This window comes from Pezoporus wallicus, unplaced genomic scaffold (genome assembly GCF_028554395.1).
Source record: "Pezoporus wallicus isolate ANWC-B61680 ecotype Strahan unplaced genomic scaffold, APGP_CSIRO_Pwel_v1 contig_12044, whole genome shotgun sequence".
Taxonomy (NCBI): Eukaryota; Metazoa; Chordata; class Aves; order Psittaciformes; family Psittacidae; genus Pezoporus; species Pezoporus wallicus.
The window spans coordinates 161,835-187,832 of record NW_026642180.1 but is presented as its reverse complement, the minus strand read 5'-3'; the positions used below and the strand labels follow the sequence as shown (position 1 = coordinate 187,832).

Here is a 25,998-nt window from a genome sequence, read left to right as displayed (position 1 = left end):
GACCAGTGTTAACCAACACTGCAGCCTCTAGGTTGTGCTGGCATTACATTAGCATAGATGTATCCACAGACTTCCTGCTTTGGCACAACCAAACCTACCTCCTGGGGCAACTATCAACCTGATGGGGTGAATCTTGCTTGAAGTTCTTAAATACATCAGCATCTTAGGAGTGAATCTGTTCAGGCAATTCCCTAAATGAAACTCAAAGAACTCCAAGGATTTCAAATTCACGTGAATTCCCTGGGAACTCAAAACCATCTGGATAAGCCGCCCTTAGCACCATTAGTAAAGAGCCTCATTAAAAACCTGTTTGTGTGAATATTTAACAGATTTGTGTTATTTGTGAGCTAAAGATGCTGTGCACAACAGGTAACCGCTCACCTTAAGTGCTTGAAGTACCTGGAGTGAGACAAAAGCTGCACCCTGCTAAAGACAACACACATGCAAGCCATGGTTTCATGACCTCAAATATCAGCTATTTAACACTCAAGATTTGGTTTTCTCCTCTAAGGTAACCTCATGCACCCTCCAAGCAGACAGCTAAGAGGACATAGCAGAAGAGAATGTATTAACTTCTGCATTAGAACCAAAGTGAGCTGCAGTCCATTAGGCCTAAACCCTGTTAGGTGCATTTAATGAGTATTAAATCTGTGGGACAAGTACTGCCAGAGCATAAGAGCATTTTAAAACGTGATGACTGCAAACCAAACTGTTTAGTAACTGAGTTTACATCAGGCCTTGGACAGTTTTCCCTAAAAAGCTCACAAAAACCTATCTTGCCATTAGCTGTGTGCTCTCCTCCTCCAGCAACAGTTATGGGACTTTAAAAGAGTGGGATTGTTGGAAGGAACAGCTCAAAAACTGGGAAGCCAATAGATTTCTTTCCTTACACACAGTCTTCCCACAAGGAGAAACAACTGGACAGCGGGAGGGCAAGGAAATGCAACATTCTTCCATCACCATATTAACACAGAGTCTTAAAGAGGGCATTGTTACTCATTCAGAAAGCCTGGAAGAAAAAACGTTTATGTTGGTTTCATTCAGCCAGTTGAACTGTGCCTCAAGAGCTCTGGAAGACCTCCAAGATGGAATAAGGTAACATGGCTATGAACTCCAGAAACCAACCAACTATGCCTATACTGGTGTCCCTGCCCATGGCAGGGGGGTTGGAACTAGATGATCTTAAGGTCCTTTCCAACCCTAACTATTCTGTGATTTTCTACTAATTCAGGTCCATGCCAATTGTCTCTACTTTTTTTAGCAGTATTCTAGGTGTTAGTCAGATCAGCATTTTCAGGCTGAAAACGCAACCCGTGCCTTGATGGTCTAATTCACTGGATGGGGGAGAAGAGAAAATGACATCTGAGATGAAACCTTTAACATAGGTATCACTGTAGTTGTGTTCACTGGAGCACTCCAGTGCCTCGATTCAGGGCTCTCTGTAAGGCCTGTGATACCAAGCTGAAAGGAAACGTGCCAAGTGTGACCATACCAGTCTCTACTGTCAAAATGACCACACTTTATGAATGTTATTTAAGGAGAAAGCCACTGAATTTCCTGGGTGTGAAAACATGAGCCACTTCCTCCAATTCCAACACTTAAACATGCTAAAGGAGCTCCGCAAAGTAACCTTTCCCTTTGGATCCCAACCATAGCAGTGTTCAGCTTTAATGCAGGTATGTTCAGGCAAGAGTTTCAAATGTCTTCCATAAGCATTAGTAATTACAGAAATCAGGTTAAAAGTTACTTAGAAGTGACAGAACTTACTGATTCCTACAGCTTAAAAGATTTCATTTCAGCCTTGCTATCTGCCCTATATACCACCTGAGAGACACAAAACTCCATGCACCCCTACACAGAGTGAATTTAATCAGTAATGGAAAAGATGGTTTAGAACCATCTTTTATACAAGCTCTTTCTCACCAGGTGCTGTACAGAAGCAGTGAAGCAGTTCAGATAAAACACCACAAACTTACTCTTGTCCTTTATTTTAAAAACCTTATTCAAAATATTAAGTGATACAAGTCCAAATAGGATAAAAATTACTGCAAGAAAAGAGTTGAGGGCTATTTTGGTTGTGCTTTACTTCGTGTGGTTACGGAAAGAACGCATTTAACAGTAGGATTTAGAACTTTTAGCACTTCATTTGTATAGTATCATGCCTTCAGCATCCTCATGCCAACCGCTGGAAAGGTGATTTCCTCATAATGTTACAGAGTGACTTGAATACCAAGTTCTTAATTATGGGCTCCCGCTCCACCACTATTTACACATTTCTCCGTTTGAAAACTCAATCACAAACAGAATGTACAGAAAAAACAAGATTTTATATTTTACAACTCAGGAAAACATAAATAATGGAAGTACAAAAGACAAAGTAAAAAAAAAAAAGCCAAACCCAAAACTACTGTACCACTAATGCAACTGACACTAATGCATAAATGTCTGTCCAAAATCAGTGTGCTGTCGCAGCCCCACGCACCAGCACTTTCATCTGCCTGTTACCTGGGTCAGAATAACAACATCAATCACTCTTCCATTTTTCAGGCCTCTCCCTTTTATAATACAGTAAACCATGGAACTGTTCCCCAACTGTCTTAAAATTCAACAGGAAGCTCTGATGTATCAAAAGCCCGTTGACTATATTTTGGTTAGATTATTCCACAAGGCTTCTTTTCCATTCATTAATTACAAAGACAATGAAATAGCCATAAATACCATGAGAGGAAAGAACTGGACAGTCAAGAAGCTGCATACCTTCACAAAGGTCTTGAATGTTTTCAGGAAATATGTAACTTCTGAACTAAAATGGGTTATGTACCATGAAATTATTTACTGCATGACCACATACAGAAGTTATGAAATTGCCATGCCAGCAATTCTGCCTAAAATAGGCTCAAATTATGCAACAAGAAAACAGAAACCAGAAAAAAAAAAAAAAAGACGATTTGCAGCATCAGGATTTAAGCATAGAAAAATGTAATTATATTTTAAGTTTGCAATGTAGGGGGATTTATGAGCCATATAAGTGATTAGCAGAGAGACCATTAGTTTGATTTAGTGATGCCAAAGTCATTAATTTATTAGACCTAAGATATTTTATGCTTATTTTCTTGTATTACCACTATTAAGACTGCTCCAGACAGAAGGGATGATGCTTAGTGAATGGAAAGAGCACTAAGTACTAAAGTCTGTATCTTTATAGTTGATATAAAACCTGACCAAAGTAGCAAACAAATGTATCATGCCCTTGATCTTCCATGAGATTTAATCTCAAAAACATCCAGGTCAAAAAGGGTGCATCTCATTTCAGTACAAGCAGCATATTTAGAATACCTGAATATCATTACATGACTAGGCAGGCAAAGAGTGGTAAGTTCAGCAAACTCAAATCACAGTGCTTTCAAAAGACATAGTCATTAGTTATCTTGAGGGAAGGCATTGCTTCATTAACATTCTGATCTAGCCGATGGTATTCCACTGTCCTAGAGCACAGCCCATCCCTCCATCTTCGGCTCTGGACCAGTAGGAAGATCTGCAAGAAAAAGCAGACAACTTACAGAATGCTATGGAGAAACATTCTGGGTTTGAGAAACACATTAATGGTTCCATTGACATCACAGTTCTAACCCCTCGATCCTGGCAGTGGTGTTACTGTTGCTATAGAACACGGCGCTGATAGTCACTTCCACACTGTCCTTGCCATCAATTCACCTACCAGCAACCTCAGCTGGAGCTTGGCAAAAACATGTCATTCAACCCAGAACTCTTCCAGTAACGTGTGCAGCTTCACAAGTACTGCATCTTCAGACTATTAAACTATCCCCACAAGGTGACACTTGTTAGCTTATTACACAGCAAAGACAAGGCGTTTTTATCACTTACGTAACCTTCCCTCAAAGTTAAATTTCCAAATGTAACACCTTGTTCAACATTTTCCCCATAAAGACTTGGCAATGCACATTCCGGATACACCACTGCACTGTAAAGCAGAAGCCTGGGGTTTCTTACAGCTGCGTTCTTTTCAGGCTCCCCCAAGTCCTTGACCAAATCAGTGTTCTCTATACGAACAAAACCTCAGTTTGCCTCATTTCTAAAGATTAACTTATGATTTAATTGCAAATCTGTGCATGCATCAGAGAACTGCTTTGCTCTAAAGAAATGGCTACCTGAAAACACTTAACTTTGAGCTTCTCTGTGTGAAACTGGAGTGTTAAATATTTCCTTAAAGTCTGTAGTTAAGCCCTTGGAGTACGTACGATAGAAAGACCACCTTGAAGTGAATACTTATTATAAGGATTATCACAGTTGTAACAGGAACATTCCCACGCTATTTGGGATTAAACCTCCCTTAATTTGCTGTTTATAATCCTGTGCAGAAACAGAATTAATCAATCATGCTCACTTAACTTGGCTCTGGTCTCATTTATATGTTGTACACTGCCAGAGTCCATTACTGAACTGACTGATTACTGATGGTATCAATCAACTGATTTTCTAATCTAGAATGTTTTACTCCAGTTCATTTTCATTGTGCAGATAAACTGTCAGTACTGATCTGCGTATTAGTATCCCAAGAATAAGCAGTCAAAGATATCATTCTCCCAACAGCCAAGTTCCTTTTACTAAGAGTGTACAAGGCAATGCAACTCTATTTCAATCACTATAGCTATTTCTCTCAGCCTTTCACAGCATACCTACCTTCCTCTTATTGTGATAGGTGACATAAACAACAGCTACTAGGAAGGCAACTACAACCAGATGAAAAAAGAAATGCCCATCTTCTTCTTCTTCTTCCAACCCCGTGACAGAAACATCTTTTATCTTCTCATCAAGGCTCTTGATTTCCTCATTGTAGTTACTAATGGTGTCAGAGTCATCATCTTCTGGCATCTCTAGAAGGTCTGGGTTGTACCTAGAATTCGAGGTCACTTCATAAGGATCATAATCATCTCCATCTGACTCCATAGTTTCTTTTATGATGGGTGGTGAACTATTTAGTGTGTCTTTCAAATCTGTTAGAAGATCTTCTTCCTCAATTTTAGTATCTTCAGAAGCATCAACGTCAATCTGAGATACTGAGCTAGCAGTCACCGCACGAGACAGGGGTGGAGAACCCCCTTTCACTGTAGATGGTTTTACTGCAGTCACCGAATTGATTCTAGCTGTTGTTGGGAGCTCCTCGTTCTTTGTTGGGCTTGCTTCTTTTTCGGTTGGGGTTATACCCTGCAAGCTGTCTGTCACATTCTGGGATCTACTCACTGTTTCATTCTCACTTCTAGAGGAAATGTTCTCCTGGAGCACCTCTGCTCCCAGAGACTCTGAGAAAAGGATGAGAAACAGTCAGTATTAAGCATAAGGCACTAACTTGTGACACTCAAAACTTATTGCAAGGCATTCACTTTATAGACAAGAAATCATATTATGAACAGGGCATATTTCACACTGCAAACCTTGGAGGAATCCCATGCAGAAATGCACAGTCCTGTACGTTGGCAGCTTCAAAAGAGAAGTCTTGAGTGGGGCAGGAATTAAAGCTTGGAAGCACCAGTATGCCAAAGCGTCCCTGAGCATGCACGTTTTCCACCCTCAGAACTTCAGAGACGTGTCCTCCCCTCCCTCTGTGGATTTAGGGTGTCCTGTAGAATTGCATTTTCTCCATCGTCAAACTCTTTCTCCCACAGAATTTGCTGAGGTCTGCAGAAGAAGCTCTCAGTAAAGCTCTTCCAGAGTTTTTACTCTTTCACCACTGCCTATTTTACCAACAAAAAGAGAGACCCCATTGCGATGTCTCCCTCAGGCAGGACACAAGGTCCTGGCAGCTCTTCGCAGGCACTTATTTGTATTGAATTGGTAAAACACAGAACGATTTCCAACCTTATGTTAACTCAGATGGAAGTACCGAAGCACAGCTTATAAAACAAGCTGAAGAAAGGACAATGTGACTGCATAGGCTCCTGTAGGAAAGCCTTTCGTCAGCAGCAAATTATTATAACCAAGTAAGTCAGTGACAGTGCTACACAGCAATGCACCCTCAGGCACATTCATAATCACTGCAAAGCCAGGACACCTTTGCATAACCACATAAAAACCAAGGTGAGCATTAAACCCCATGCAGGACCCTTCATCCTGCTTCTGCACCCAAAGGAAGGTAAAAAAGGATGCAGAGGGAGTTTCTAAATAGCCAATGGGCTTTAACCCTAAGACAAAATAGCAAACTATTCCCATTTGTAGCACATCACTTCCAGACTCAAATCAGGAGGCCCCTTAAAAATGAAGAGCACATTTGAGACATCATCATCATTTCAGACATACATCATCATTTAAATAGCGGAGCCATCCTTGCCTTGCGTTTTGGCAAGCCAAACTCATTCTTACTCCTTTATTTAAGAAAGTAACACCACTTCCATTAAGCATTCCCAAGGAGTTCTCTGGAAGGTTACAGGTTCTAGAAAAGCAGCATTCAACCAACTGCTTGTGTCGAATAACCCATAAGTAAAATATTATACTGGGGACACTGAATCGTGTTATTCATGAATGGGGTATTTACACAGGGTCAGTTACAACAGACTTCTTGTTCACATGGTACACTCTTCCACTGGGAACTACTCTGCAACCAAAGAAAACAGGGGAGACTCAACTAATCCCATATGAACGAGGCATTATGGAGCCTCTCTACTGAAGTTTAAGTCAACTACCTGACATTTAACATGACTGCTGTTGAAGGAACTACTATCCTGAATTATCACACCGACATTAACTTGTTCAGTTCTTGCACAGTTTAGGGAATTCTCCCCCTCCCTCAGCAACCAAGCTGGCTAATTGCATACATGGAAATAAACAGGAGGGCAATTTATGCAAGAGAGTTTCATATTTATAGCTAGTTGGCATGTGGGTAAGATGGGTAAGGCTTACTGCTACCCTCACCAAAAGTATTAGAAAGTAACAGCTAAATTGTCTGAAATACCAACACGCATGTTCTGCCTACAGAACTACACTGTGTGTATCCTTACACTTCACATTATTCTTAAACTCATTTTAGTGTGAAGGCTTTAGGAGGATATACACCTAAATGCGCTGGACTCCCACCAGGTAATGCTGCAGCTTCCTGTTATTCCTAAAAGAGGTTATTTTTTGTTTTACTAAGAATAGCAAGTTTAGCAACCACACCACAATTGACTTATGCTATCTACCCAAAGCTGTTTGGCGTTCGAAAGGGTGGCTGCACTGTGTGCAGTTACACAACAGGGTCAGATGATGTTACACGTAGTGCCCGGGCTCCAGAGATGCTTCAGCTTCACAAATGAGATACTAATGTTCAATCACAATGACAAAACTAACACCACAGCCCTCTTAGCAAACAATGAGCAGAACAACACCGGACAGGGTCAAATTTCACTTCCAGAACTTGGTTATTAGAAATCAAGTTGTTCCATGGGTTTTTTTACATTAAAAAGCCTTGGTTTCCTATAGGTTTGTGTCCCACATCTGAATCTCTTCCGTCCTTACTGCCTACCCATCACACCAGTTGAGGGGCAACAAAGAGAACGGGTTTGGATATACTGACTGCCAGGGAAGAAAGGAACAGCTCAGAACTGCCGCCCTTCCTTTCCTTCAGTCATTCCCTTCCTCTTCACTGCCCAAATGATGCCCCAACTAAAAACAACAAAATCACTGCACCTGAAATACACATTTCTTATTAGCATGGTTGAAGGGAAGTGGGAGAAAGAAAACGGCCAAGTTGGACGGGGCTTGGAGCAACCTGCTCCAATGGAAAGTGTCCCTGCCCCACGATAGCGGGTTGGAACTGGGTCAAGTTTTAAGGTCCCTTCCAACCCAAACCACTCTGTGATTCTACGGCTTAACTCGGAGTCATCTTGCACAGTAACAAGCTTATATAGGGTGAAGGGGCCTAAACACAGGCATCCCACTAGAATAACCGGAACGAGATATTAACTACGCCGACCTTCACAGCAACACCACACGGTGACCACCAGCCCAGCCGCCTCTCGCCCACCCGTACACTAACCACGCTTCGGCCGAGCGAACGAGCCCTAAACGGCTCCCTGCCCGCGACAACCGAGAACCAACCCAGCCGGAGCCGGCCGCACCGGCGCCCCGTGGCTGAGGAGGGCGGCGCACCGGCGGGGCAGGCCCATCGGCGGCCGCACGGGCCTAAGAGCGCTGAAAAGGACTCCGGTGAAAGACCGGCCGCGCACACCCACAGCCCCGGCCCCAGCCACCCCCCGGGCCCCGGCCCGCGCTCACCGGTGGAGGCCTGGCCTTGCACCGCCAGGGTCCATCCGCACAGCGGCAGCAGGAGGAGGAGGCAGAGGGCGCAGCCCGCCGGGACGCGCCGACCGCCGGCGGTCGCCGCCATCTCTGATTTCACCCCAGGTGAGGCGGCCCAAGCCCTGAGGGGAGCCTTGGGGCTGATCACAGCAGGGAGAAGTCCACAACAGCCGATTCAGAGGTGAGAGAGCCAAGAGCAAGGAGCCCAAGGGCTTACAGGGACCCCCAAGAGCACACCAGACACAGAGCATGCAGGTTCATAAGCTGATCTTGAGCAGTTGCCACATTCTGTGAGCTGGTTGCAAGGGGGTTGTTTAAATGGGTGAAGTCTGAAGAGGAAGACTTCCCCCTGCAGCGTTAGGTTCCGTATCTGAGGTGAGGCCCATAGGATGTGCTCGGCAGTACTTGTGGTAAGGGGGGAAACAGCATTGTGCAATGCGTGGCTGTTACTGGCAGATCCAGCCTCACTGTGCCCTAATGCCATTGCCTCAGGAGGCACATCCTCCTGTGCCACAGCCCCTCGCCATCTGAGACTGCTTACACGTAGAATAGGATTGGAAAGGACCTTAAGATCATCCAGTTCCAACCCCCCTGCCATGGGCAGGGACACCTCACACTAAACCATGGCACCCAAGGCTTCATCCAGCCTGGCCTTGAACACTGCCAGGGATGGAGCATTCACAACCTCCCTGGGCAACCCATTCCAGTGCCTCACCACCCTCACAGGAAAGAATTTCCTCCTTAGATCCAATCTAAACTTCCCCTGTTTCAGTTTTAACCCGTTACCCCTTGTCCTGTCACTGCAGTCCCTAATGAAGAGTCCCTCCCCAGCATCCCTATAGGCCCCCTTCAGATACTGGAAGGCTGCTATGAGGTCTCCACGCAGCCTTCTCTTCTCCAGGCTGAACAGCCCCAACTTTCTCAGCCTATCTTCATACGGGAGGTGCTCCAGTCCCCTGATCATCCTCATGGCCCTTCTCTGGACTTGTTCCAACAGTGTTGAGGACACCAGAACTGCACACAATGCTCCAGGTGAGGTCTCACGAAAGCAGAGTAGAGGGGCAGGATCACCTCCTTGGACCTGCTGGTCACGCTCCTTTTGGTGCAGCCCATGAAATAAAGCCCATGAAATAAAGCCTTAATGAAAAGCCACTGAACTTTACCCCAACTGACAGCTGTTCGTTGCTCACACCTATTTCTACATAGATGAGTAATGCAACTTGGTGCATTCTGCAGTGAAAGATAAGTCGCGTTATCTTGTTTTCCTCATGAGCTAAACGCATGTATGCAGTTGCCAGCACTCAGCAAGCACTAAGAACGTGGCTCTATCTAGAACTTAAACCTACTAACTATTTTGTGTGTGTGTGGTGCAAAATACACACTAAGATGGTGCCAGTCTGCTTCTGGAGCCAAGAATTAAAAGTGTTTTCACCATTAATACAAAGACAAAGTAAAAGGTGACATTTCAATATTTATTCAAGTTGGGTTTGGGTTTGATATCCATTTTTAGTAGTGTCAAGTACAGCATTTTGGGGTCTAGTTCCACACAAAATGGAAGACTCTCTAAAAATGTACCCATTTAGTTGCTAAAAAAAAGTGGTAATAAAACAAAGCTCCATTTGAAATTCCGTGATGCAACAGCGACGTGATTGCAGTTACAAAGACTCTTCCCTGATTACGTCCCTGTCTTACAAGCTTGCTAGTCTGTGCAAGGGAAAGGAACCACAACACAGGACAGGGAGTACTGGCTGAGTCACATCAAACCTCCTCCGTGACGGACTTACACAAGGTGGACAACCTAAAGCACTCTGGAGACAGCTGCAGGTGTGAGATGGCCAAATAAGACAAACAATTCCTGAAACACCCAGCTAAAAAAGTAATAATTACAACCAAAAAAAATCCCTTTTTCAGACACGTTTGCACATTCCATCGTGAATTGAAACCTCAAGTGATGGGACATTTTGCTTACAGAATGAACAGTACAATATAGTGGTCTGAGATTCTTCACATCTCAGGTTTTATATCCTTTTATACTATTAACATATCCTTTGTGCAGTCAATACGTTAGTAAAGGTAATCAATCTGTTCCTACTTCCTATCATGTGGCAGCTGACAGACATGATGGGCAGGAATATTCGAAAGAAAAAGCCTGGAATTAGGATTGTTTTTTTATGCTTTTGTCTCCATGTCTTTAACAACATCATTTTTAAAGCTTAGCTGTCTTTAACCAGGACTAGCAGGACTGATACTGAGCAATACTTGCATCCCAGACAAACATTGAAAGGTACACTATATTCTGAAGGTAGCTATGCTGTAGTTTTGATTGTAGAATCACTCCTTACGCTTCAAATTCCAATCCTAGACCAAGTTTGTGTCCACCAGCGTTGACGTTCTTGCCATCCAACAAAGCTGACAATGTCAGTTTGATACCTGCAAAATAGAGAAAAAGAGTGAAAAAGACAAGTTTTACAACTTAGAATGAGCTTTATGTTCCATAAGTGCAGGGTCTGCATTACTGCTTTAACTTACTGGGCAGCTGGGTTAAGGTAATTTGGCAGCTAGCCTTGTAAGGACCAGCATTTTGAAGCAATTTGCAGATAAGAAATCTTTATGAATTATGAAAGTTATAATAAACCACGGTGATAGATTCTGCTTTTTATCACTCCAGGTAATTAAAGCTCGAAGGCAGTTTGCTGCTGGTCTGATTAATCTAATTTTAGAGTCCAGGACTATGAAAAATTGAGACCTTGATACATACCCACCTTTCTGAACCACTTTAAAATCTAGGGAGGAAAAGGCCCAAGCTCTGTCTACTGTAATATCTCATGTCCATCTGCTCGGTATTGTGGCAGCAGATTTATTAGACTACATTAAACCAATTTCACAGCAGTAAGATTGTCCTCTTCCTGCACCAGGGGACCTTGAGAAAGTCACATTTTCAAGCAAAATAAACTCTGTAATAGGAAGCCTCTGAAAGTATTAAAAATGCATTTACTTATCTGTGAAATACCTAATTGTAAATACGTTTTGCATCAACATCAAGGAGTGTGTGACTGGTAAGTGGTCTCTAATAATTCTGCTGGCAACAGACATTCAACATTAACAGAGGAGTCGGTAACATTTTGTGACAAAACCCCTCTGATATTTCAAGATTAAAATATCACTTGAATATTCTCCATTTCTCCTGCATAGACTCACCTGGCTTTAAAGTCTGAGTGTATCCTAATCCGATCAGGCTGGAGTTGTTCACTTTAGCCTTAAAAGGAAAAAATACCATATGTAAATGATTTGGTGTCTTGCTTCAGAGTCCTTCCTGCTCAAAGATTAAGAAACACCTTTAAGGCAGGCGCAGGATTTCATGTGTTAAATCACAAAAGTAAATATATCTACAGTTATTTCTGGCATAACTTAAAGCCAAAATTTCAACAAGTCTACAGTCACTATGGGAAAACAATGTTTTACTAACATAGGTTTTGACTTTTTTCAAGAGTGACACAAAACCCCCTCAAATATGATTAAACATTCTGTGTCACTTTCAAGGCAAATCCTGTACTTGTGCTCTCATGCTCCCAAAAGCAAGACAAATACATTTATGTGTCAGTTGTACATCACAGACTTCCATCAAACCCCTACTTCCATGCCTGGCAGTGTTCAAGGACCAGGCTGGACCAGGCTTGGAGCAACCTGCTCTAGTGGAAGGTAGAAGGAAGAGGGTTGGAACTGGATGAGCTTTAAGTTCCCTTCCAATCCAAACCAGTCTGGGATTCTGGGATTCCCCGACGTAAAGGCTGTTTGCGTTTCCATTTTGAGAGCCTATTTTCAAATGCTTATAAATGTACATGCACAGCACTCACAGAAAAAGAGGCATCTGGGTCGATCTGGTACTTGGCTGCAATTCCAAAGCGAGTGTTGCTATTCCCGGCTGTCCAAGCAAGATTCACAGCAGTTTCCAGTTTATCATTCACCTTCTGGTAAATGGAGCCACCAAATTCTGTTCCATCATTCCTGGAAGGAATGCATTAGCCCAGTTTTAAACTGCATCCCAAAACAATTCTCTTTTTCTTTTCCCAGTAAGATCTATATTTGCAGAACACTCACATCTCATTTAATATCCCTGGAACAACTAAGATAGAGACATTAGGCCAGATTGGTTCTGAAGTTTTTTTTAGAGGCTTAAATTCATTGATGGCTACTCCCCTTCAACAAACAACTTATAGTACTGAGGAAAAGCCATGGCAAACTATCAAAAACAGACAAGTGATGCCAGCTTCCAGTTTTCCCTTCTCTAAGTGGAAGTCTCTGTAGTAAAGAAAGGCCATGCCCCAGTCCCAGAGCCTGAGCAATCCTCCTGCAACTGCCTCTGCCACCAGACACAGAGGGACTGTAGCAGAAGATGCCCATTTAATGTCCAAGGCAAATTAATACCACTTGCAATAGTACTTATGGTACATCTGTACTATAGATATCCCTAGAAATGAAACTATTATTACTTTGCAGAGAACACAATAGCTTTCAGCACTGCTGTGGAGTAGCAAAACTTCCAGTTGCTACTGCCACCAATGTCACCCAGGGAATAAAGTGTGGTAAGTAAAATGCAAATCGTTGGAGCATGCAGATCATAAAAACAACAGCAAAAGGCTTCTAAAAGCCTTGCACTCCTTGTAAACCAGGCAGCAATTTCCATTTTCACTCATTTTCTTAAAAGAGGATACAAACATACTGCACAAAACAGGCTTTAAACCACATGAAGAACTCTGCAAGTAAAATACAGTTATTTCTGAACAATTAAATAACCTGGTTCCAATTATTAAAGCATACCAAACCTTTAGTGATTAAAAAAAGGGGTAGATTTAGAACCTCTCCACTTTTACCCCTTTGGCCTGATGTTCCTTAGTTCTGCAGATCATGCCCCATCCCTGGCAGTGTTCAAGGCCAGGCTGGACAAAGGGGCTTGGAGCAAGCTGCTCTAGTGGAAGGTGTCCCTGCCCGTAGCAGGGGTTGGAGCAGGATGAGCTTTACGGTCCCTTCCAACCCAAACCATTCTGTGATAACCACTGACTAAACAGTAACGATAACACCTATTGAAAAGTTCAAGCAGTAGCAACAGGCCTTGTAAATTGTTAGAGCAATTCTTCCAGAAGAACACTACAATACTTACTTCAGATAAGACTGAAGCTCACATATAACTGCTTGTGCTTGGCTCTCAAGAAAAGGAGGGATTAAAAAGGACTGAGGAGAGCTGGTTACACAGGCAGATTTTTGTGCAAGGTTCCCACTCAGCTCTGTCTTGACCTGCAACATTAGGGGGGGGCGGTCTGAGCTATGCTTACAAAACGAGGAAAGTCATATGTAAAACTAGAAATTAGCCAGCCCTACCTCCCTTTAGTTATTATTTATTATTAGAAATGGTAATAACTAAGCAAACAAACCTCCCTTTAATTCCAATAGTAATAACAGCACTTTGTAGATAAAAAAATAACAAACAAACCATTATCCCCCTGTGAAAATTAACGTATTAAATCACCATTAAGGACAGTAAGTTCCTGAAGTCCCCAGCTGGTCTATGGAACACCAGGAACAAAAGACAATGCTTCCAGACCCTCCTAGTTAAGTTATCAGCTCTGCCACAGCATCCCTGTGAAACACTGAGCCCTCCAGATACAACAGAGAGTGATGGAAGATCCATACACAAGTAACTTTTTCCAGGATTATAGAAAAGCTCTGGTATTTCAGAGCTGAAACACATCAAATACCCAACTGATGTATTCATATCAATAAATATCTATTCATATCACATATTTATGGGCTTGCCCATCAATTGATAGAGTATGAATATTAAATAAACAAACTCGGTGTCCCCCTGAAGAGGATTTATCATCCATGTACAGTAACAGCAACCCAAGGGAAAGATGCTCAGGAATCCAAGAACAGTACAGCTGCTGCTGCTCTTATAAAGTTATTTTCTGCTGTTGTTTTAACTCAGAGCATTTTATATTAGAGGTCTATAATACAACGTTTTGAACCACTACAGTACAACAAAGTTGAAAGTCATTGTGCTCGAAGGAATAACTGAATTACTGAGTTGGGGGGGGGAACCCACATATTGTTCTGCTGCAAGTTTTCTGCCCACATCTTTGTGCTTTGGCAATCCTTCAAACACAGTCTGGGCTATGAAGGTTCAATTGTTCTGTAAGGCAGTGAGAGCTTCCTAAACCAGACCCCTGCAAAACAGCATGAAACAGAACAGAAAGCCTTTGAAGCAGCAGCTCCAGGAAGGCAGAACAGTTGCTCAGCCCCTGAACAGGAAGAGCCTGCAGTAGTTCTGCCACATGCAAACTATCCAATTACTCACAGGAATGGGAAAGGAGGGGCTGGGGAATGGATTAGGAATTGCCTAATCTTAAAGAAAACATCTTCTGCAGAGGCATAAATTGCTTTTTTAACAGGAACAGGAGACAGAGAAATTAAGGTTTTCATGGAATTTGGGTCCTGGTTCCTCACTGTTCCTGCGTTCAGAAAGGCCAAATACCTGTGTAAATAGATTATTAGGAGTTATGATACTAAACCAAACGTTTGCAACATATCCCTTCCAGTACTAAAACAAACCCAGGCCCTACCTCTTCCATGCACCCTTTGGCCTGCTCTTGCTTGTTCTCTGATTAACTCTTTCCTCTACAGATCAAACCACCATTTTGTTTCATTTTGACATTGCTTTTATTTCACATTTCACAAAGAATATTTTCATAACCCACTTGCTTTATTATTCTGCTAATAGAGTCCAATAGCCCTTATCTGTTAGAAAGAGATGCTGGGTACTTGGGTGCTGAGTGAGTTCCAGTTCCTTCCATCATGCACTCCCTCCCCCATGTAATTAAAACGAAAGGTAATGCAGCCAAAAAATGCAGCTTGCCACCTTAAATACAGAAATCATTTCAAACCAACCATTCCCTCTTTCACCACGGCTCAAACTCCATCCCTTTCACTGTCCTAACAGGCAGCAAAATCCTTTCAAACTCCTCTTTCATGCCTCTCTGCCGATACTTACACATTAGTATGAAGCTGGAACTCATCAGTCTTATAGCCAACAGCAAAGTTGCTCTGGGTTACTCTAGACTTCGTTGTCTCAAAGGTCATCTGGTAACCTGCCAGCCACCCCTCGTAGCCAACCACCAGGGCTCCACGTATTGAAGGACCAGCAATGTCGAAATCCATGTCGCAGCCAAGGTTGATGTGTTCCCTTTTGTACCCTGTCTTAACTTTAGCACTCTTCTTCCTGAAGAGAAAAAGAACGTATCTTTGAACAGGTACACTCACAGGGAGCAATTCCATCAGATCAGTTCCTTTAACGCAGTGTAATAGCTCCTGAAGACAAAGCATGAATTCCTGTAGAGCCACAGGATACGCCACCTTCCTACCTCTGCAGAACCCTAGTTCAAGATACAGCGGATTAATTGCAGTCAAGCAATTAAATGCTGTGTGGTGCCCCACTGAGCACTGCTGGGCTGTGCTGCTCTGAAATGAGACAGCACAAAAAGCCAGATGGGAGATGACAAAACCAGATCCTCATCTCCAGCTCATCTAATGGCTCGGGAAGTTCGGTAGATGCAGGGAAGGAATGGGAGCTGCAGCAGTTTGCAGGTTTGCCACAGAAACTCCACATACAAATACAATTTACAGACAACCCCAGTGAGCTGGGTAATTGCATTTACAGAGACAAACATCAAGAAATCACTGCTTTGTCTCCAGCTTCTTGAGGGAACAGAACAGTGTTTTCTCAGGTGTCCTTAGGTTGGTTTACACCACGGATGCAGGCCCTCACAAGAGAGTTATGTCTAAGATATTCAGCTACTCTTAATAAAGATCTTTTCCCCCTTCTCCTTTTACCTGACAGGTATCTTCTGTCCTTGACCAAATCTTCTCCTGAAATCTTCCTGGAAATGTCAGCCTAAATTGAGATTTCAAAGCAACCTTTCCCTCCGGGTAGCAAAACCAGTCCTCAAGAACTGTTCCCCTCCTGTATCTGACCCACACAGAGATCGCTCTCCATTTCATTATGAATATTCCAGACTGAGGAATTCGTGTTTTGCAAGATCAGACACAAGAGCAGCAGTGCCAGAAGCACTCGGCATTAGCTCCTCTGCAACTGCTCTAAGTCAGCAGTACTTCTACCAGTGTCAGCAGGGACAGAGGCAAGCTAACACAGAGCACCCCCGAAAATGACTCTCACTGCTGAAAGACTCCTCGCAGCAGGAAGGAAGGGGGAGAAGGTGTCTCATACTCAGACATGATGCATCCCTGTCAACCTAATCCAGGTCACACCAGGGTTGAATCTCACTCCATTTATTCAAATTACAATAGGCCTCCCACAAGGTAATTGTTATAAATCAGATACTACTACTACTACTGCAGTAGTGTCTGAAGTGCTAGGAAATAGCTGTAGAGCTGTACCTTGCCATTCTCAGACCAGGTTTTTCTATTTCTTTAAAACCCCTACCAGTAAAGAAATAATTATCACCCAACGCTAGAGATTATTCTGGTTAACAAAAAAATATCTGCTTAATGTACAACTAGGAGTGGACTGGAAGCAGCTGGCAATGCAGGACACTACAAGACAGGGTGCAACCTCCCTGTGCCTGTATCCCACAGCCTCAGTGCAGCGTGCTGCTCTGGGAAGCTCCTGTGCAGAGTGTTTTGACTCGCTGGCAGCACTGCTTGCAAAAAGATAATCAGGGGAATGAAATAAACCAGCATCCAGATTCCAGCTGCTGCTTAATCCCTCTGGCCCAAATAAAACATGGCATCCAATGAGGAATACTCATCCACCACCACGCCGCGGCCAGCGGGAGCTCACATGATAATGCAGCTCGGGAGAAGAGCCCAGTTCCTGTGCTGACCTATTAGAGCCACGGCCAACTGGCTCCTGGAGCCTGTTCAGCCTTGAACTGACTTGTTTCATTCAGACAGCAGCTCAGCCTCTGACACAGCCAGAAACAGGCACCAGGAGCACAAATAAACCCTTTCCTTCACACCCTGACTCAGGCTGTCATTTTCAAGGTACTGGCCGTAAAAGTTTGCTTGCTGCAGCTTCGGATTAAAAAGGGATTGTTAATGCAGAGATTTAAATCAGATGCACATGATTTCATCATACACAGGCTGACTGTTAACTGTCTCCGGGTCTTAGGACAGAAGCAGTAAAGAAGCAAGACTATTCTGGAAAACTAAAGTAAAAAATGCCTTTTGGGGTCACTTAAGCTTACTGGCTTCTTACCCAGTGTTAGGAGAGAAGGAGGAGTCAAAGGTCAGCTTCAGGCCTCGTGCAAGCTGAACAGAAAAGAAATTCACTGGTTGGATTTATAACGAAGAGACTGACGTAAGTGAACATGCAAACTGCAGCTTCCGAGCCAAAAGTTACCTGGTCTTCAAGGGTAATCTCGGTGCCAAGTGTGTTGTCCGTGTTCCACTTCTCTGTGAACATCAGGCCGTATTCCACCCATCTGTATTTTGTTTCCAAACTGCCACTAACTTTGCTTGTTTCTGAGTTTGCTGAACCTGAGCTTGTGAATTCCTAAAAGGGAAAAGAAATACTTACGTATATATAATATATACATATATATTTGCAAAGATAGAAGATGCTTGCACACAGGCAAATGCTTGTAGAACATTCATCACATTAATTTGGGGTATTATTCAATACTGCAGAGCTCTCAGAGGATTTAAGAACAGTTGCTAGGTATTAGCATCAACACACCCCTGCCCCACAACAAGCTTCAGTGTCAGGGGGAGTGAGAAACATGCATTTCTCTTTACAATGAAACACACAGTAACCACAAGAACACTGCAGTGCTTTGATTTCAATGCGTCTCCAAACTCACCAGTCCATTTTCAGACTTTGTTTTCAAATCAAGTTTTATGAGCCCAAAACCTAGAAAACGAGTGAAAAACATGAATTATACATATGATAATTGGAAAAGCACTTCTGATTGATTTCTTACAACTCCCTTCTAAATTGCCTGTGGATTATTAAAACAATACACCAAGGGCACAGTTATCAAACTGTGTTTTTATGAAGCAGATAATACAGCTGTGCTCACTTCAGATAGCACCCGATTAATCCTGCTGACCTCAGCAATGTAACTGGGACCAAACTGGGTAATAAAGTCCTCACTCATACTGAGCAAACTACTGACATCTGTCATCCTGTTCATGAGACAAGGAGACAGTTAAAGTACATTTTCTTTCAGGCCTATAGGGAACAGGCAGAATTCTGCTTAAACAAGCTCCCCTCCCTTTCCAGCAAGGGCAATGGAAGCAATGAGAGAAAATTCTCTGGCTTCTAATGGAAATTCCTGGAATACTTATCAGAAAACAGTGATAAAATCATAACATAGAGTGGGGGAGACTGAGAAAGACCCAACTTCTTTTGCCTTTATTTACCATATCCCTTGGTGAAAACATCCCTGGCGGATTTGCCCAGGTCAGCGTAAGCAGGTGGAACAGCCATCTTCTGCAGGGGATAGAAAGAGAAATTGCACCGCTCAGAAACATCCAATTCATTTGTGCAACATGAAACCTGAGGTCATTTCAGCCAGTTTTATTTGCTACAGCCCCCCCTCCCCCCCCCATCAATTCAATACAGCCTGAAGAATGTAGCTGTAGCAAACAGAGCAATTCGATTCTGCTCATGAGCCAGGAGAAGCCATTGCCATTCATTTGCCATGAGGATGAGGATCATGTTGCAGAACAAATATGTATTTAAAGGAAAAAAGAACTCTGCCTTTGCAAAGAGCCAACAGTTGTTCTCCAATCAGTGTAACTGCATGAATGAATGACTTTGTTCTTTAAAACCACCCCTCTGAAACATTTCTCCTCTTCCTTGCAGCAGATTTATGTGTTCTGATGCAAAGCAGGAGGGCCTCAAGTCATCCACTCAGGAAGTCTAACCAGGACGAGCGTCCAGCATCAGGAGCATTACTTCCCCCCTAATTCAGAGCAGCAAATAGACAACATTTATGTAGGAAAATAAACAAAGAGTCATTCCCAACAGTGAGACACCACAGGGGCAGCTTTCTCCATCGTGTTTTGTTTGGTGGGATGCCCACAGTGCCATGTCAGTCCTCACCTGCCCATCTTCAGCAGGCCCTGACCATTCTTAGTTCAGTGGTCTCCTGCCAGAGATAGGAACATATCCCATTTTCTCAGCCACTGAGAAAACTGGCTCATGTATGGAGGAGGAAATAGGATCCCAAGAGAACAAAGCAACCAGATCTACTTATCCAAGTACAGTAATTTGCTTGAGGGAAGCAAAGTCAATCTGAAATCCTGGAATCCCAGACTGGTTTGGGTTGGGAAGGACCTTAAATCTCATCTAGCTCCAACCCCTGCCACGGGCAGGGACACCTTCCACTAGAGCAGCTTGCTCCAAGCCCCTGTGTCCAACCTGCCCTTGAACACTGCCAGGGATGGGGCAGCCACAGCTTCTCTGGGCACCCTGTGCCAGCACCTCAGCACCCTCACAGGGAAGAGCTTCTGCCTAAGAGCTCATCTCAGTCTCCCCTCTGGCAGGTTAAAGCCATTCCCCTTGGCCTGCCCCTGCAGGCCCTTGTCCCAGGCCCCTCTCCAGCTTTCCTGCAGCCCCTTTAGGCACTGGAGCTGCTCTAAGGTCTCCCCTTCAGGAGCCTTCTCTTCTCCAGGCTGACCCAGCCCAGCTCTCTCAGCCTGGCTCCAGAGCAGAGCTGCTCCAGCCCTTGCAGCAGCATCAAATGGTGCACACCTTCTGCCTTTATAGACAAGATTTCATCATTTTAAGAAAGCAAAGGAGATGAATCATAAACCGGTCCTCTCGATACTGGATGCTGCACTAAAATTCCACATTCCCAAACTTTCTGGTTATGCAAAAGCAGCAAGTAGTTTATTACATATGCATGGAAATGCTTAAAAATAATTCCCTGTCAATCCTTACTCCTGACTCTTCAGAGGAACAGCAAACTATTCCTTTAAACCACAAGGAAAACAGCTGGCTCTGAACTGAAGGGATGTTCCAAAAACTTCCTGGCTGCACTTGGACACAGCTCTCTGGGCAGGCACAGCACCCCACGAGTATCAGATCCGGAGCTTCAGCAGTCACTCACCGCCTCGAGCACTCCATCCAACAAGTTGCAGCCTGTTGAAGCAGGATATTGCTGCTGCCTAAATGAAGAATCCCTGTCCTAGAGGGAACAAAACAGATCTGGTGGCTAAATGAAAGCCAAGTCTTCCCAGAATGTAAATCAAGTAAGATACAAGGGTGAACACCATGATGTAGCTTCAGTTGCAGAGACTACCTGGATGCATGTCATCTCTTTCCTGTTGCAGGTCAGTAGTAAGATGCAGCCTCAAATACATAAGAGCTAAAGTTAAATAAAAAGAGGGGGAAAAAAGGTATCCTATATTCCAAAGCAGTTTTAACTGCCTATATTAGACCTAAATATCTATCTTTAGTTGTTGTGCAAACACAAACGTGGGGATTCATTGTTTATACACAAACCCAGCCTTTAAATAAAACCCCATGCTCCCAGAACTCCCAAACCAAGTAGTCACAGATCTGTTTAAGTCATTCCTCTGCTCCTTGGTAAAGTCACTAGAAGCTGGGTGCAATGCCCCGCTTGGAGACTGTAGCCTAGAGTCAGAGCTAAGGCAGCACTTAGGAGGGGGATGGAGGGATGCAGTTTGGGCTCTGTGTGTGCAGGAGATGTTTCTTCCCTGCCAGAGCAGCTCGGTCCCCTGAGAACTCTCTGATGGGTTCTTATTTCCATTTAGCATCATCAAAAATTAAGATGTTAGAAATGCCTTCTCTTCCCCAAGCCCATGAAGCCACCGGTGTCTGTACTGAACACCGCCAGGCTCTGCGGGTGGCTGAGCTGCTCTGCTGCTGCAGCCCAGGCTGCGGCCATGAACAGTGGGAGACGGCGAGATCTCCACTTAGGCAATTACTATAATTAGGGGGCAATACTGAAAGGCAAATCCCTGCGGGCTGTAAAGGCAAATCATGCAATGCACACAGAGCAAGGTATTCAGATCTGCTGAGCGTGGAAGCCACGAGGAGCCCTGTACCTGGCGGTTAACCTTGCTGTTGTCAGCAAGAACAGGAAGAATTGTTTCTGTTTGTCCTGGCTAATCAGGAGCCTCTTGTTTAACAGATGGAAACAAAAACTGATTACATCCTGTCGAGTGCAGGTTGGAAGACAAGTGTGCTTAGCAGGGATTCAGACTCTTAAAGGATCAAGGAATGGCCGTGGCCAAGCGCCCTTGCTTGTCACCAGTGGGATCCCAGCACGTTAACTCCAATTAGGTTAGGACTGAAATGAATTCACTGCTTTTATCCTTGTCCAACTGGGCAAATAGCTCAGTGACCGTGTACCTGAACCCCTGCGCAGAGCAGGACGAGTAGAATATATACAGCATGTTCTAAGTAGGAAAACAGTTTGATCTTCTTGAGTAGGAAATGCTGCAGCACAAGTCACAACTGAAGGGAATGTAAAGTGAGGAGCTGGGTCCAAGTGCTGCTGCAAGCACCACCTCCATGAGTGCCTGATTTGTAACTGCCATAGGGAGAAAAGAGGAATCTTCCTTTGGAGCTGCAGGATCCAAGAGCCAGCCCTAGTGAAGAGTTCATGAAAAACAAAGCAGCAGTTCCAGCAAGCCAAACCTGAGCATTTTCCAGTGTCACAGATGGCAAAGTTCTCACCCTGCAATTCAGTTCTGGGCAATTAAATCAGAATCAGGCAGCAAAGCCCAGGGTGCCCCTGGTAAGGATTGACTGCAACCAAAGGAAATCTCTGCTTGGTAACTCTCCTGAGTGCCTCAGTTTAAGTTTTCCTCCACAGACTGATCAACCTCGTAATAATTACAGGAGAGGGGAAGGAGCAATCTACAAATCTAAGATGAGAATAAAATCCATGATAAGAATAAAATCTCCATGCAGACAGTGAGAACCTGTCAGATCCAAGGCAAAGAAAATAAAAAGGCTGGATTCAACCTTACTGTGGCCACATTTTTTGCTGATACATTCAAACTCGTGCACCATTTCTTGATGGTGACAGCAGTTCTGAACATATCAGCTCCCCGTCTCCACAAGCGGCACCCCTGAAGAGATGGCAACTGCAGAGCTGGCACGTAGAGGGTGCCAGGGACATGTCCCACCGGTACTGAGCTGGGAGGGACAGACAGCATTGGGGTATGGACCAGGTACTGCCTGTCTGCAGGAGGGAGAAAGCACACGAGGGTCTCCTGCCTCAGGATAAGCAAATTCTTCCCTGTGAGGGGTGCTGAGGCGCTGGCACAGGGTGCCCAGAGAAGCTGTGGCTGCCCCATCCCTGGCAGTGCTCAAGGCCAGGTTGGACACAGGGACTTGGAGCAAGCTGCTCTAGTGGAAGGTGTCCCTGCCTGTGGCAGGGGTTGGAGCTGGAGGAGCTTTAAGGTCCCATCAAGCCAAACCAGGCTGGGATTTCTCATTTATCTCCTTCATTAAAGGAGAAATTATTCCTTGATATGAAGGAACTTTTAAGCCCCAGCCTGCGCAGTCATTTCCCAACCAAGACAGCAATAAACAGACCATGAACAGGGCCCAGTTCTCTCCAGGCTGGCTGAGTCACCAGCTCTCCATCCCAGATGTAGCAGCATGGTGCTGGCTCCACAGTTTGGGTTTATGATCCAGATCCTGAACCCATTCGAGTCACGACTCCAGCGTGCCTTGAATCAGGTTCAGAAGCCCGACTGTGCAGGGATTTAAAGCCACACTTAACCATAAACGCATGAGTAGTCCACTGAGGTCAAACATCAAGTCAGGTACACTCACAAGGAGCAGCCAGTGCAAGCACGTGATTTGGAAATACTCTGCATTATGGGACACAAACTTAACACCACTTCTGCCCCAACCTGCTACTGCTCCAACATCACATCATCCATGCACCGCCACGAGTCAACACTGAAGCCTCTGGAGCTCACAGCTGCTTTCATGCAGGTATTAGGAACCCCTCCAACACCCGCAGGATCACAGCAGCCTGCCGCAGCTCCGCTTCTGAACTGCAGGCGTGATGGAGCAGAGCTGGGCTGTAAAGACTGGTTTATGCAGGATCTCTGCAGCCCAATAACCACAGGAGCAGAGAGGAGTTAAACCCCTTTAAAGCACTAAATATTATTTAGTCTATACTAATATTTATGGAATGAAAGAAAGAGCCGGCTCTTAATTGCATGGGTGTAAATGAAGACTGACAATGCTCCACAGCAACCCCTTATTAAACTATCACTTACAAGTGTCAATTAGACAAAGCTAGGGATCGTGCAGCTGTAGCTGTTGTAGTTACTGAAGCTGCAAGGGAAGAACAAAGAACCACATGCCTGATGTTCAATTAAACCTCCAGGTTAACTATCTGCAGAGCAGGAGTCGCAGGGGCCCTGGCACAGCGCTCCAGAAGGGACATGTCCCTGCAGAACACCAGCACCAGATCAATGGGGATGACTAATTGATATGGCATTTTGGCTTCCAGCACCATTTGTCAGCTCACTGCCCTCACGCACAAGAGAAGCATCCACACAGCAGAGCTCAGGCTGCATCCCAGAGCTGCAGATGGGGTGATCTCGACCTGCAGCAGATGCCAAACGCAGGAAGGCCTGTGCTGTGCTTCCCAACTGCATCCTGTAGAGCACCAGGGCTGGGGACATCACTCCAGCTGCTATGGCAACCGACAGGATGCCCCGCATCCCATCACACCTCTCCCTGCATTACCCAAAACGTGGGCAGGAGGAAAAGCAGCTAGCATGGAGCAGCGTAAACCTTCAATGGAGAGTGATGGGGAGGGACTATTCTGGGATGCTTTCCCAACAGAGCAAAAGCCCTTTTCTGAAGGAATTCTGACAGGATTTCATGGATGAAATGCCATGAGGCAGATGATGATTCAACCACACGCTGCTGTGAACCCCACAAACTGCAACGTGCTCCTGAGCCTCCCTATGCCATCGGAGAAATGAAATCGGCTCCATGTCAGTGGGATCGCCATAAGTATTCCCCAGGGACAGAGCCGTGGGGATGAGTCAGCTCCGCTTGTTTCAGGGAAGATTTGTTCCTCTCTTTCTTTCAAATGCCCAAAGACCAAATGAGTCTTTCACCCTCCAGCAGGAGCTGCTGCCAGTGAGAGCTGTGACGAGGCAGAATGGAGGCGATGGCACCGCTGCACCCTGCACAGGAAAACCCAGTCCTCAACATTTATCATGGAATGGTTTGTGTTGGAAGGGACCTTAAAGCCCAGCCGGGCAGGGACACCTTCCACTAGGGCAGCTTGCTCCAAGCCCTTTCCAACCATTTAAAACTGACGTTATCCCCCCCAGGCCAAGTAAAGAGCTACATGTTGAGGATAAGCAGCATAAACCGAAACAGAAATCAGCCTGGCCGCTCAGAGCGGGCTTTGGGCTTACGGTGCGTGCCAGGATCACTGCACCTGGCACTGCACAACGGCGCCCGTGGGAGCACCTCGGCGCCAAACCGGGCCACCGCGACCTTTGCTCCTCGGGAGCGCGCAATGGATCCACACCTGCGGCCGCGCTCCCCATGCAGCCCGCGGCGCCGCCCGCCCCGTGACCCATGGCCAGCGCCCGGCCTCCCCGCTGGCACCGCACCGCGGCCGGGCTCCGGGCAGCGCCGGTGCCGACCCCGCAGGCCCGGGCGCCCCGCGTTACGTAAGGACACGGTCACCCCGCGCCACCGCCAACAACACCACCCCGCGGCTCCCCCGCTGCCACCGAGGCCCCCCCGGCTCCCCCGTACCCGCTCCCGCCTCGGCCTCCTCGGCGGCGGCTGCCCCTGCCCGGCGCCTCCCGGGTCTGCGGCGGCGGCTGCGTGACGGCGGGCGGGGACGGCACCGGAGGGAGGGGACGGGGCGGGCGGCGGGGCGGGACCTGCGGCTGCACCGGGACCGGGACCCGCGGAGGGAGCTGGAGAGGGGGTTTGGGCAAGGGGAATGGCTTCAACGTGTCCGAGGGGAGACTGAGATGAGCTCTTAGGCAGAAGCTCTTCCCTGTGAGGGTGCTGAGGCGCTGGCACAGGGTGCCCAGAGAAGCTGTGGCTGCCCCATCCCTGGCAGTGTTCAAGCCCAGGTTGGACACAGGGGCTTGGAGCAAGCTGCTCTAGTGGAAGGGGTCCCTGCCCGTGGCAGGGATTGGGACCAGATGAGTTTTAAGGTTTTTTCCGACCCAAACCAGGCTGGGATTCCATGATTGTAATTAAATTAGAATTACCCAGAAATAATTCAATCCTAACTTCCCATCCAGTTGAAATTCCCATTCCCAGTATTCCTGAGCCCCAAAGGGAGCAATTAGGAGAGAGTTTTGAGGCTGGTGATGCCGTGTGCAATGGTGTCTGAAGGGGCTGCTGGAGGGCAGCGAGCAGCAAACCTCCCTGCCCAGGGCCCCCTACAGGGATGCTCCCGTTAGTTATGGAGCTTCCCACCTTCCACAGCTCCCACTCAGCCACATGGATCAGCCCCCACGGCTCACAGGGAAGCCAAGGCTGAGCCCAGAGCAAAGCTCCCGGTGACAACAGGTCCCACGTGGAGAGCTCCACTATCAGAGAGGAGCAGAGGCTGAACTGTGCTCGTTCAGGATGAGATAAACCCACCCTTCGCTGCTGGAGGCTTCTGCAGAGCTCAGAGCATCACCCACAAGGCCTGCAGGAGA

At 45.6% G+C, this 25,998-nt stretch overlaps 2 protein-coding genes across 2 annotated transcripts; both read right to left on the bottom strand.

Moving 5' to 3' along the window:
* Nucleotides 1–1,960: 1,960 nt before the first annotated feature.
* On the bottom strand, nt 1,961–8,380 carry CUNH5orf15 (chromosome unknown C5orf15 homolog). Its single transcript, XM_057428182.1, has 3 exons — nt 8,269–8,380; nt 4,702–5,321; nt 1,961–3,535 (listed from the first exon to the last, which is right to left on the bottom strand). Exons 1-3 carry the CDS (start codon nt 8,378–8,380, stop codon nt 3,404–3,406), a joined length of 864 nt encoding a protein of 287 aa, XP_057284165.1. The 3' UTR covers nt 1,961–3,403.
* Nucleotides 8,381–9,743: 1,363 nt separating this feature from the next.
* VDAC1 (voltage dependent anion channel 1) lies at nt 9,744–25,109 on the bottom strand. The gene is made up of 9 exons (XM_057428191.1): nt 25,091–25,109; nt 18,727–18,796; nt 18,165–18,214; nt 17,705–17,857; nt 17,561–17,613; nt 15,338–15,565; nt 12,147–12,297; nt 11,491–11,548; nt 9,744–10,722 (listed from the first exon to the last, which is right to left on the bottom strand). Exons 2-9 carry the CDS (start codon nt 18,791–18,793, stop codon nt 10,631–10,633), a joined length of 852 nt encoding a protein of 283 aa, XP_057284174.1. The 5' UTR covers nt 18,794–18,796; nt 25,091–25,109; the 3' UTR covers nt 9,744–10,630.
* Between the last annotated feature and the right edge of the window lie 889 nt (nt 25,110–25,998).